At 35.3% G+C, this 14,129-nt stretch overlaps 1 protein-coding gene across 1 annotated transcript; it reads right to left on the bottom strand.

Moving 5' to 3' along the window:
* Positions 1–3,950: 3,950 nt before the first annotated feature.
* LOC106393617 (uncharacterized acetyltransferase At3g50280-like) lies at positions 3,951–5,994 on the bottom strand. The gene has a single exon (XM_013834302.3). The coding sequence runs from the start codon at positions 5,751–5,753 to the stop codon at positions 4,332–4,334; it is 1,422 nt and encodes a 473-aa protein (XP_013689756.1). The 5' UTR covers positions 5,754–5,994; the 3' UTR covers positions 3,951–4,331.
* Between the last annotated feature and the right edge of the window lie 8,135 nt (positions 5,995–14,129).

Genomic DNA, 14,129 nt, shown 5'->3' with positions numbered 1-14,129 from the left:
TATGAATACACAGGGTATCTAAGAAGAAAAGTGTATGTATATATTTAAGTATTGAAAGTATTGTATTGCTCTAGAAAATTGTAAGAGGTGTTTCTTTGTTATAACTTTGGTTTGCTATTTATAATGTGACAGATCAGGAACCGACTTTGTGGCGAATATAATTTGAAGTTGTGGATGGTTCTCCTCAATAAGATCGATGACGACACAGCTATTTGCAATTTATAGTTTTAAGGACAAAGCTAGCTAGGTCCCCGCTTTTTCAGGGATATATGGTGGAGTCTTGGAGTTGAGTGGTGCCGATGATGAATCTCAAAATCCACTTTAGAAATTCATTTTAGTGTTTAAATTACGTGTATAAGAAAAGTGTATAAAAGATCATATATTGATGATTTCGTATAAAGAAGTGTATTTGATTTACAATACAAGTAGAAACCTGGTATGAATACACAGGGTATCTAAGAAGAAAAGTGTATGTATATATTTAAGTATTGAAAGTATCTCGTTGTCATGGTCTTTCTTTTATATATCTTCAAGAGTGGATTGTAACCGTGATGTGATTTCTCGCGAGCATCATGAATTTTCATGGTCGTCTTTAATTCTTTGACCTTTTTTACGTTATAGTTTGAATATGTGAGCTCGGTATGGGCCGTCTCTTAACCTCGGTATGGGCTTTAGACTTTCATAGGCCCATTGTATTGTTGCGGGTCTGTAGGATATTGGACCAAATTCTTGAACCGGATATAGTGGGGTGTAATCCGCCTCCAACAATAGTCCTCCAAGTCTGGCGTGTCTCAAGTCATTAGACAGCTCGGGTGTTAATTTCGACTTGGGTGTTGTAGTTGAGATCGGTACTTTATGCATTTCGAGATCCGGTTCGAGATTCCGATTTTGTGAATTAATTGCAAGATTTGATTGATGTAAATTAAAGAAGTTGATTTTTTCCTCTTTACAAAACGAATCGTTTTGTTGCATGACAATCATTTTCTTTTGAGGATCTCAATTTTCAGAATATAAACTCCGTGTATCCCTTCTTTGTTTTTCTCACTTGAATTTGTAACAGGACACATAAAGGTTTATTTTTCCTTTTCCTCTCTGTCGACGATTCTGTTCTTGTTAATTAGGTTTCCTATATGATTTTTTGTTCAATCTTACTTCTTCTTTTGTCTTAACTGCTGTTTTTAGAGTTTATCATTTGAATTTGTTTATGTTATATTTATTTTATTTTAACAAGTTACAAATTTGTAAAACAATTTCTAAAAATATTTCATTAGAATATGTTTACTATAAGTGTAAATGTAGATATCAAATAAATATCTAAAGCTTTTATTTATGATCGAAATGCTAACTTTGTTTTGAAAAGATATTTATAGTAAATTATTTTCACATAAATTTTAAATACAAAATTAATGTTAAATTAAGTGGCATTTCCCGTAAATTACACAAAAGGTTAAGATTTTAATTAATGTTCATGTTTTAACAAGAAATATATCACTAACAATTTAAAACAATAAATTAAATACTACATGCAAACTCTAAAATTATTGTATTTAAACATGTCATTTAAGAAATTAGTAATATGGTAAATGTTAAAATTATTTGACATAAAACAACATTCATGTGTATAAGTTGGGAACTGCCTAAAATATCACATTTCTAATAGAGAAAAAGACAAAATAGCACTAAATCAAGTTTTTGTTCTCAAACTAGCACTCAAGGTCAAAAGTCACAAAAATAGCACTTAATGTTTTATCAAAAGTCACAAACTTAGGGTTCAGAGTTAAAGGGTGGAGTTTAGGATTTAGGGTTTAGGGTTTAGAGTTTAGGGTTTAGGGTTTAGGGTTTAGGGTTTAGAGTTTAGGGTTTAGGGTTTAGAGTTTAGAGTTTAGGGTTTAGTGTTTAGGGTTTAGAGTTTAAGGTTTAGGGTTTAGAGTTGAGAAATGAGGTTTTGGGGATAATATTTCAAATTTTGAAAAATAAAAAAATTAAAATTTTCAAAGGATAAACTTAGAAATGTGCTATTTTGGTCATTTTAATTTTGGAGTGCTATTTTTGTGATATAAACTTAGAAATGTGCTATTTTGGAGATTTGCCCTTTCTAATATTACTTTTTTATGTTTAAATTAACCAATTTTACCATCACTTTTAAGGAGGTAAAAACCACACTTATAGTCCCAGGGTTAATTAATTTACACTTAAGGTTTAGAGTTGAATGGTGAGATAGAATTTTGGATTGTGGAGTTTAAGATTCTAATAAATATATAAATAAATACTTAATTTTTTTAATTTATAAAACTAGTTTTAAGAGAAATTTTGAATTTCAAAAAGAAAATTTGAAAAGGAAAAAAAAAATATTCGAAAAAAAGTTATAAAAAGAATTCAAATTCGAAAACGTATAATTGAAAAACTGAAACAAGTTTTTTTTTTGTTAAGGGATTTTCATTAAAAAAGAAAGTAGCAGATACATAAGGCAAGCAAGCACCAAATTACATAATATAAGAAGAAGAGAGGAGGATCAGATACATCACTGATAGATTAAGATAAGAAGAGCAGATGAAGGCCGGTGATTATGGAGGATCGAAGCAGAACTGAGCAAGGCGAGGGCCTAAGGGATGGCCAAGGGACAATAACGCTGAGCATTTATCCCTAAGAGTTGCAGATATGTATCTCATTATATGAACATGCGGCAAAGTCAAACTGTCATGTAACCATCTATTCCTCTCCTTCCAGAGCTCATAGATAGCGGCCTGCCACACTTGAAGAATTGCCAATTTAACCATAGAATCCGAGTGGGCATTAGGGAGCCATAGCAAGAAATCAGCCCACACCAGGGGCACTGAAGGCAAGTGAAACCTCCGAGGCATTGATCGCCACACCACTGCATAGAAAGAGCATTCAAAAAATAGATGATTGCACGATTCATCTCCTTCTCCACGTAACAAACAAATAGGGTCCAGATCAACATTCCATAGAGACAAGGCGATCAAAGGTTGGATTTCTATTTAGAATAAATAACCAAGTAGTGGTTGAATGCCTAGGAACTGAAGCCTTATGCCACACCAAAGGAACCGATGCTTTTGAGGCATTGACCTTCTGATAGCGTTGAATACGTGCTTGGTGCAGAAATTTTTACACTTCGGTCCGTTCACTGACCAAACCGCCTGGTCTGAGCCTGTAGTCAAGTGCAGAGTTGTGATGTAGGATAGAAGCAGGACCTGATTCTCTGTATTTGGAAACGTCCATCCATTACCAGAGCTAAGATCCGCTAGAGTCGCGCTTTGAGGGGATACCGAGAGAGGTTTCAGACCCTAAAAACTCTCTTAAGATACCAAATGGTGTCCAAGGATCCCACCAGAAAAATGTTGAATCTCTACTTCTGACCTCAATTCTGATAAAAGATAAAGCTTTGTGGCGGAGGGAGAGAATTTTTCTGAACATCCAAGAGTACTCATAGTTCTTGTCAGATAATGCCCAAAATTTTATTTAATTTTTTATTTATTTAAATAATTATTTATTATATATATATAAAGTAAGGATATAAAAAAAATTTATTCATGTGATAAACAAGAAAAATATTCATGGTCGAATATTTTGCATAGGAAAAGTACAATCCAGGCTCCGTGTTTTCTTTCGCACGCGATGTGGCACGTATTACGCATCCTAAGAGCATGTTTAATGGGGGTTCTTAGGGCGCGGTTCTTAACGGAATATAAGAACTCATCTTTTAACTTTTAACTAAATAAGCTAAGAACTGGTTCTTAGCTTTTTAATTAAAAATTAAGAAACGGATTCTTATATTCCGCTAATAATCCTAAAGGATCCTAATCAGATCCTTATTTTCACAACATTGCTTTGTGTGTTGCTTTCCCCGAAATATTTATTGATTTGTTGGCGGTGATGTTGCGTAGCTCGATTGTCTAGGTCTCCCCTTCGGCGGGGGGGGGGGGGGGAGGGGCAAAAAGATAATGATCACATATGATATTTTCTTATTTCGTTACGCTCAGAGACTGCAATCTGCAGGAGTGCATGAGACTGCAATCTGCAGGAGTGCATGCAGAAGATAACATTTCAAGGTAACTTGGATGGTTTATTCAGAGGAAAACGAACACTCAGAGACTGCAGTCTGCAGGAGTGCATGCAAAAAAAAAAAAAAACACATATGACCGACCAGTGGTGGACCCACATTTAGCTGACTGGCGCCGTAGAAATGTATATAATTACGTTTTTTATATGCATGTTGCATAAATATTACATGTAAAAGTGCATAAATATTAATATATCAGAGGTTGCTTTCACTTTAATTGACCCCAGTCGAGCCCCTCACCTGAAACCTCTCACACTCTTTTTCTTGTACTTATTATTTTCTTGATAAATATATGAAACCGATGAAAAAAGATCTTGGGTCTGCCACTGCATACGACATGCTGTAAAAACTCTTGATCAGCCAATAACTTGTCCAAAACGTGAGACCATAGAGACGTATGAATCTCCATGCTTCCTTTTTCAGTTCCCGGGTAAGCAAGGATTTTACCATGGCCAGCAATTCCCGGTCCACCTCGAAACGCAATCGGTTTCCCCCAGCCGAAATCATTTCCGAACACATTGAACCGTGGAGAGCCAGCAACAACGAGCGAATTATTTGCAACCAACCGATTCGGTATTTTCGGGCTCTTCACCCAATTATCAGCAAACTTTCTAAGTTCTTCATTCGTTTGTGACCTCACAGTTTTGTTTAGTTGCAAAGCAACCCAACCCAGCCCATTGTCAAGCATTTCTCTGGTGGTTGTCGTCGTCGCCGCCAGTCCGATCATGTTTCCAAAACAATTTTTCTTCACCGGAGGGTTTAGCCTTTGTCTAATATCCATTGCCAACTTGCAATGAATAACTTCTTCCGGATTGAGATCACTGTTTCTGATTATTGATTGCCACATATGCTCCAACACAGCTTGGAACGACGAGATTTTCAGATCCTCACCATAACCAACAACCTCGTCGTTGGCTTTAGCTTTGAGCTTAGAGATGTGTGCACTCGTGAACCGAAAGATCTTCTTTTCGAGATGCGGTAACGATGGAGCGACAAGCCCAGCATGTGATGATGGTACCGTCTCTGAGATGGGAATTTGAATCGGGTAATCAATCCCGTCGAGAAACCATCCACAAAGAGGCAAAGGAGGAAACCTTTTCCGGTCAAAACCGGTAGAGAAAATCTCCGTCCACGTTTTGAAGAAACTCCAGAACGAAGTTCCGTCTGCAACCAAATGGTTATAACCATATCCAATGAAAACTCCATCTTTTAACTCCGTTACTTGGAACGCAATCAACGGCTTTGAGACCCCTTCCCAGCTTTGAACTCCGTTCGCTGGGAAAAACTCACTCCAGTAATCAGGGACAGTACCATTAGCCGGTTCTAAAACATCCCTCACCGAGACAGTCTTGGCCGAAGCATGCACGAATTTGACACCTGAACCATCGCAATCTATGATAAATGACTTTGTTCCGTCATCTTCGTTGTCGATCTTCACTAAACGTCCAGCAAATGGATAGAAAATCTTCAATGCGGCGGAAAGAGAAGACTTCAGCTGAGAGATCAGGTGGGTTCCCGGGTTGGGTTGCGGAAAGATAAGAGCTCTTTGTGCGTACTCAGTTCGAAGGAAGGAGAGATCCCATGGAGTTAGATGGATCTTAACCTGTTCCGATCCATCCTCGTAGTTCTCTGGTCGAACAATGGTGTCAGAGATTACTACGATATGCACCATTTTTTTTTAAAGATTTTTTTTTGTTTTTGATATGCACCAATGGGTGGGAGTAGTGATAGACTGCCACGGATGTGCGCATATTTAAATGATCCGATCTCACCTACTTACGCTGCACATGCGAGTGTATATATTTAAATGATCCAATCTGACCTAACGATACGATCGAGTCGGTGAAATGGGGGAATTTGCCAAAACTAACCCACGACTTGATTTTAACCCCAAACATATATCCAAACTTGAATCAAATGCAAAACTAACCTAAAAGTCTTGTGAAATTACAGTTCAGACCCTTGTGACCAAACAAAAAAACAGAAGCCATTTTTACGATTATAGCCCTAGTAAGTCGTTTGAGTCGTCTGAGATGTTGGAACTCAAAGTAAGTCTTCTGGTGTAGCTGATCTTAAAAATAATTTATATATATTTTTTAAATATTTTGATAAGTGAAAAATTAAAATCATGTAATTATAAACAGTTTTAAGTGATATAAATTAAAATATAACAAAATTGAATTGTTTTCAATATAGATGAGTGTAGGTAGTGAATCATGGTATTCTTTGATCTAGGGTTTGGCAACATATGTTGTACTATTGTATGTATTCATAGGGTTAGATTTTGGAAAGCTTGAATGTTTTTTTGAAAAATTAAATTTTTACGTATACGTGTTTATTTTTGTGTATAGTAAACACTTTTGAAGTTTAATTTGATTTTATGAAGTGTTTAGTTAGTTAATTAAGTTTAGGAGTTATGTTTAGGTCTAGACGACTTCCATGGAAGTCTTCTGGTGAAGAAATTAAAACAGACGACTTACATGTAAGTCGTCCAAATATTCCCGCCTAAAATTTTAAAAAAATTATTTTCCCGCTTAAATAATTTAAACCAGAAAGTCGTCTCAGAAGTCTTCTATTTTAATTTTCCGCTAAAAATATTAAAGTCTTCTGGGCGACTTACAAGTAAGTCGTCTAGGAAGTCGTCTGAATCAAAAATATTTAACCTAATTGGATTTTTTGTCTCCCTATATAAAGAAAAATGTACACATTTTCTCTCTTCCTCTCAAATGGCTGCAGCAAAAATGTAATGTACATCATTCTAAAACTCTTCAACCTCTCTCTAATTTCTTTGACTTGAAAATACCAAACTTTATATGAATTTTTCAGTTTTGTCTCATGTCTTTCTTACTAATCGATCTTTTTTAGCAGGTTTTTAATCTGATGGTACTCATCTTCCACTCATTTAAAGGTAGATCTATAAATTTTAGATATGTATTTTTGTGTGTTCTATAAAGGTAGATTTATCTAATCTCCTACTCATTTTCTCTGTTTTTAAGCCATTTGAACGTTTTTGGATATGCAGGTTTTTCAGATCTGGAAGACTTCTGGTACGACTTACCTGTTAGTCGTCTAAAATATAATGCACTAGACGACTTCCAGGAAGTCTTCCAGACGACTTCCAGGACTTCCTGGAAGTCTTCTGACGATGTCTCCCTTTCATAATAGATCTGAGCGTTTTGGTAAGTTTTTATGTCTGATTTTTTTTCATTTGGTAACTTCTTGTTATATAAAGTTCTTACTTTTTTTCCCAAACTAAAACTCTCCAAACCCACTCTAATCTTTTTGACTTGAAAACACCAAACTTTATATGAATTTTTCAGTTTTTTCTCATGTCTTTCTTACTAATCTATCTTTTTTTGCAAGTTTTTAATCAGATGGTACTCATCTTCTACTCATTTAAAGGTAGATCTATTAATTTTAGATATGTATTTTTGTGTATTCTATAAAAGTAGATTTATCTAATCTTCCACTCATTTTCTCTGTTTTTAACCCATTTGAAAGTTTTTTTATATGCAGGTTTTTCAGATCTGGATTTGATATGCAGGTTTTTCAGATCTGGAAGACTTCTGGGACGACTTACCTGTTAGTCGTCTGAAATATAATGCGCTAGACGACTTCCATGAAGTCTTCCAGACGACTTCCATGAAGTCTTCCAGACGACTTCCAGGAAGTCTTCTGGACTTCATGGAAGTCTTCTGACGAAGTCTTCTTCCATATCAAGTGGAGTCCAAGCTTGTCTTTGTAGAGGAATGATCTATAATAGTTTTGTTTGTGGTCTGTTTTGTGATTTGCATGTCTACTCTTTTAGTTGTGAATTTTTTGTAAAATCAGTAATAATGTTTCCCAAGATGTAATACATGTGCTAACAATGTGCTTACACATTTACAAATCAATGAAATAATAGACTTCAATAGCCTTTTTCTTATCTTTGGATCTCTCATATGCAATAATAAACTCCAATGGTCTTTTTCTCATCTTAATAAACAAGAATGTTGGTAGCTTCATATTGATACAACATTTTAAGAAGCATTTTAACCCTTTTTCCAACTCATAGCAATAATTATCATTAGTGTCTATAACAATAATACTTAAGAGATGGAAACAAATAATAGTAACTAGTCAAAGCATATCATATTTTTTATAATTTTGTGTTGAAAAACTTAGTAAAAATTTAGTAAAAGTAAGGGAGAAAACATATTTTGAAAATATGAGTTTTACATATCTTGAAGTTACTTATCACTCTTAAAAATACAAGTTATTCAAAAACTAGCGTAGAAGACTTCCACGGAAGTCTTCTCGGATCAGTTAGAAACTTTAATTAATATGAATGTTGGTAACCTCATAAATATCACCAATTAAGTTATAAATTTCATTCAGTAGCCCAAATATTCATTAATAAACATGAATTAACAAGAAAATGTTAAAAAGTCTTTATAGTTTTAGAGAAAATGCAAGTTTATTAAACATTGGCGCATACAACATCCACGGAGGTCGTCTAGTAGACTTCCAGAGAAGTCGTCCATTTAGGTCATTTTTGCAATTAAATTTTTACAAAGACTATGTTGTAATGAGTAGGTTAATTCCATAGATTATGTGTTCATGTCCAGGTTATAATCTTCTTGAGCCATTGCAACAAGATCAGCATGTGTCGAACCTTCACTCAAAAATAACATTCTCGCTCCTCTGAAATGATCAACCACAAAATTCCAACATCCATCTTTCAACAACCATTCTTCATACACTAAATGTAACTAACACATCATCTGAAAAGTAAAAATAAAACACATTAGCAAACATAGAACAAAGAAAACGAAAGTTTATTAAAGATCGACGCGGACGACTTCAATCTAAGTCTTCCTGACGACTAAAATATAATTGACTTTGAAATCTGTTATCTGAGACGACTGAAAAATAAGTCGTCTACTTTTGTTTGGTTAAAAGAAAACTCAAAAAAAGCTAGACGACTTACATTTCAGTCGTCATATGTTAGTTTTGCATTTGACTGGATTATTTCAAAAGTTTGACTTTCCTGGACGACTTACATTTCAGTCGTCTGGTGAAAAATTGAAATATCAATAATTTATTAAAACTCGACAACTTACAATTAAGTCGTCATAGGTTAGTTTTGCAATTGAAAAATAAAACTTCAATATTTAATTATATATAGACGATTTACAATTCAGTCGTTCGTCCGACGACTTACATGTAAGTCGTCCAGGATTTATGAGGTTTGACCATAATCTCGGAATAAAATCCTGGACGACTTACATGTAAGTCGTCGGGCGGACGACTGAATTGTAAGTTGTTTGGGTATAATTAAATATTGAAGTTTTTTTTTCAATGGCAAAACTAACCTACGACGACTTACATGTAAGTCGTCGGGTTTTAATAAAATATTGATATTTCAATTTTCCACCAGACGACAAAAAAATAAGTCGTCTAGGAAAGTCAAAATTCCGACAAAATCCAGTCAAATGCAAAACTAACCTATGACGACTTACATGTAAATCGTCATAGGTTCTTTGGAGATTTTTTTGTAACCAAACAAAAGGAGACGACTTATATTTCAGTCGTCTCAGAAAACAGATTTCAAAGTTAATTGCAAAAATAACCTCTGCATTGACCAGACGACTTCCAGGTAAGTCGTCTACAGCCAGACGACTTACCTGGGAAGTCGTCTGGACGAATAGATCTGGAAAAAAACTCGATTTCATACCTTAAATTGGTGAGATAACTTCCTTAGCACACATAAGGCTTCTCCAAGCACACATAATCTCAAACGAAAGTGACCCACCCAGAATTGTTAGCTTCTATGACTCTATGAACCATAAAAAATATAGAATCAAAATCTTGGGTTTTTTTAGTTGAATGTGGAGAGAAAGTGAGAGAGATGTTGTGTTTAGTTCATAAGAATGGAGAAAGAAGAAAGGTAAATCGATTTTGGAAGCATTAAGAGCTTCAAATTGGTTGTTCATGGTGGTTGGGGTATTGATGACAATGACAATCTTGTATTTACTTGAAGATGATGAGGGTGAGAGAGTAAAAATGTCATTTTCGAAAAAAATAAAATTGATGGTATTTTCGTGAATTATATGGACTTGTGGGGTGAATAGAGCAAAACTCATTTCCATAAAAAAATGAGGTTAGTTTTGTGTTTGACTTTGAGTTTTAGGTCGATTTTGAAAAAAACCCTATTAAAACCTCTAAATGAATAATGATCAAAACAGTCAAAAATAGACAAATGTAAAGTCATGTCATCATCTTCTTCCTTTAAGATCAGAGATTTTTGGGTTTCAAAATTTTACAGGCTGATGATGTATCATATGAGGGTGTGTTTTTTCTTTGGTAAAAATGTTACATATTAGTCCCATCTTCCAGATATTTGATAGGAGAGCACATAAAAACTAGTAGGAGATGGCTATTCTTCTCTAAACAACAAGAAAGCCAACATATTAGCTTAACAAAACAACAACAATAGGGCGTAAAACTTTAGCACAACCTAAACTAGAAGACTAATTAAGCGAAGGAGAAATGTCTGGACAAACTTCAACTCTCAAGAGGATACCCACGGTTAAATCGCGAGACTGGACTCGGTAGAGTTTGGCTTGCACAAAGGCTAACTCGATAAGATTATGCCTCAACGTAAACAAACATCGAAAGCAAAAATCACCGTCAAGCTAGCCAAGCAGCACGAACACCCAGGGGTTTAGGCGCAAAATCTTATAAGATGTTCAGGGGTGACAAATATGGTAAATTTCACCCTAGTCTAGTGGATGTTACCTTATCCTCTTGACCAACCTTTCACGTGTTCGACTTAATTCCCCTTTTGGATAATAATAACATTTTTGTTCCTATGATGATGCTAATAACAATTTAATTTGATTCATTCATGGATACAGAGAGAGACGGTTAATTACTTAATCTAACAACTGGTTTCTTTAATTATACATCTTATCTACTAATAATAGCAATCCCGATTAATTTTAAAGGTTGTGAATCTCACTTATGTTAAAATTGTGTCTTTTCTAAAAGTTGTCCAAAAAGTTGTGTCTTTACTAAAAATTGAATGTTGAAAGGTTGTGTATTTTTTAAAAGTTGTCTAAATAGTTGTGTCTTTTCTGAAAGTTGTCAAAACGGTTGTGTATTTTCTAAAAATTGAATGTTGAAAGGTTGTATATTTTCTAAAAATTGTCTAATAGTTGTGTCTTTTCATCCTAAAAATATTTTATAAACATCTCAATTAATGTGAAAGGTTGTGTCTTTTAAATAATAAAAATGTGATTAATCCTCAAAATTTCTCAAATTTTGGAATGATATATCTTCCTACAATTATTTGAATTTTCACATGCAATAATTATAAAAGGTTGTGAAATAGTAATAAAAATCCTAACAGTTTTATCCTTTCACTATAAAAAGTTGTGAAAAATGTCGCCAAGATTGCATCCTTCTATTTCTACAATTGTACCTAACCACTTAACTTTTTAGAAGTTGCACATTTTACTACTCAATACTTGTACATTTTCAATTTGATCAGTTGTACGTAAATGTTTTACAATTGCAACTTTATTTCTATTAATTGTTATATATACCTGTTCGTTTTAAAGCGTTAAACTTTTGAAAGATTGCGTACTTTGCCATTCATACATTTTCAATTCTATTTAAACAATCTTGGTGGAATTTTAGACACAAAAAAAATCAAATATTGGGTGTATCACACATGACGTGATCAAGGAGTTATCTCCTCCAGTGTTATGAATCTCGCTGGTCATAAAATCAATTAAAGCTAACACACAGTGCCATATCATCCGAAAGAAAGCCCTATCTCCAAACCATTCTCTCTTTGCTATTTGCTGTCCCTGTCTCTCCACTACAAGAAAACATAACCTTAACGAGGGCGGATTTCCTCGTTATTTCGTCGTAAAAGAGGCTTTACGACGAAATAGCGAGGAAGCGCGTTTGCTCGTTACTCGTCCGTCGTAACACATATTTCCTCGCTAATTCGTCGTAACTTAGCGAGGAATATATTTCGTCGTAAAGACGAAGTAGGGCGATTCGTCGTAAAGACCACGTCAATATTCCACGCAAGGACGTCGCTACAATTCCTCGTAAATACCTCGAAATGAGTTCCTCGTAACCTACACGTAAATACCTTGAAAGAGTTTCCTCGCAAAATACACGTAACAACCACGAAACGATTTCCTCGTAAAATACTCGTAAAATACTCGTAAATTTTTCCTCGTTATTTCCTCGCAAATGTTTCCTCGTAAAATAGTCGTTAACTGTTTTTCGTCATTTCCTCGTAAGGTTTCCACGTAAAGAGGTCGTACATTAGCTACGAATTTACTTCGTTTTTATTATTTTTACAGAATTTAAAAATATAATTAAAAAATAATTAAAATTAATTAATTTAATAATAAATTAAAATTTAAAATAAAAATAAATCAATATGAAAATATTTTATATATAAATAAGTTTTGAAAATTTATATAATACAACAACCAAAAATAAAACTAAGGGTCGTTCATCGCCCGGTAGAATTCATCACTCCTCCTCGTAACATCCGCCTCGTTATGTACGTCGGATGACTCGCCTTGAATGAGATGTTGTTGTCGCATGTTCCTCAACATGGACTCCCATTCCGGATTTGTGGCCGCAATAACGTCCAAGAAGCCCTCGACTCCACCCATACGAGATTTTGTCGCGGTCAACTCGTTACGCAGCTGAGCGGACTCTCTACGCAGCTCAGTGACTTCATCATCCCGTCACTGACCATAAGACGATGTCTCTCTCGGAACATCGTTGACGGAACCAATACCCAACATCCGTCCCTTTTTTTAGGGACAACCTTAAAAACAAAAAATAAATATTGTAAGTAAAAATTTAAAGTTAAATTAAATGAATAATAAAAAATTAATTTTTTTGAAAATTTACCTCCTCGTAAATTTTATCCACGTCAAGTGTGGATAAGGTGACGGATAATCCGTCGGTAGACTGCTGGGTCAGCTGAGTCTGGCGGTCTTCAACCCGAGCAACTACGTCGTTGTAGATTTGCTCGGACTTGCCATCTACAAATACGCCCACCTTGTTCTTGTGGGTCCTCTCGTAAAGTTCCATAAGAGACGGGAGATGTCCCGTCTCTTTGGCCTAAAAAACAATTAAGAAAGTTAGAATAAATTAATATATATATTAAAAAAATTATTTAATAAAATAATTAATTACCATTTCCAAACGGACACCGGCGTGGGGTTTTTGGCCCGTAGTGTGAAGCATCGGCCCGTTCCCGTGCTCATCGACCGTGTTACGGGAGTTAGAGCAAGCCTGGGCGATTCTAATGGAATCAGGAAGGCGCCAATAACGGATGAGGCCATCCCACACATCCGTGGTGAGCTCAGCGGGTTTGCCACGCTCATACCCCTTCACGATCCAGTCACCCTTCCAGTTGGAGACCGTGTCCAACAAGCGAACTTTCACCTTCGCGTTAAACTTCTTCCTCACCCTCTCAGTGATCCCCAAGGCCCAAGTATATTTTTGCTGTTGGAAAAATAAATTAACAATTAGTTTTTTAGAAAGTATATATATAAATCATGAAAAAATTAAAGTATATATAATTAATTAATAGAAACTTACAGCGTAAATTTTGAACCACGTCTTTCTGACGTAGTGAGGCGTGTTACTCCAGTTTGGATGTGGCATGGAGAAGTAACCCTTGATCGTGTCGGTTACGTCCGATGCAAGACATCCGTCAACCCCCCACCTGGAAAATACAAATTTAAATTATAAATTATTTTTTAATGTTATAAAAGAAATTTAAACGAATTAAAAAAAAATAATGCAACATACCACAAAGTTCCGTCCGGTCGGTCTGGGTCGATGACTGGTAAACCTTCTCTGCCTGGCAGACTGAGAATGTCCTCTACAGTGTACTGCGAGTAAGGAGCACTCGGAGGCACCATCAAATCAGGATGAATATCGGCGGCCATCGGAGGTGCCATCGGAGGAGGCACAGGAGGAGGCATCGGAGGAGGCACATGAGGAGCCGATGGTGCAG

The sequence above is a fragment of the Brassica napus genome, chromosome C9, assembly GCF_020379485.1.
Source record: "Brassica napus cultivar Da-Ae chromosome C9, Da-Ae, whole genome shotgun sequence".
NCBI lineage: Eukaryota > Viridiplantae > Streptophyta > Magnoliopsida > Brassicales > Brassicaceae > Brassica > Brassica napus.
Note: the sequence above shows the minus strand (reverse complement) of the source record. Positions and strands in the feature narration are given on the sequence as shown.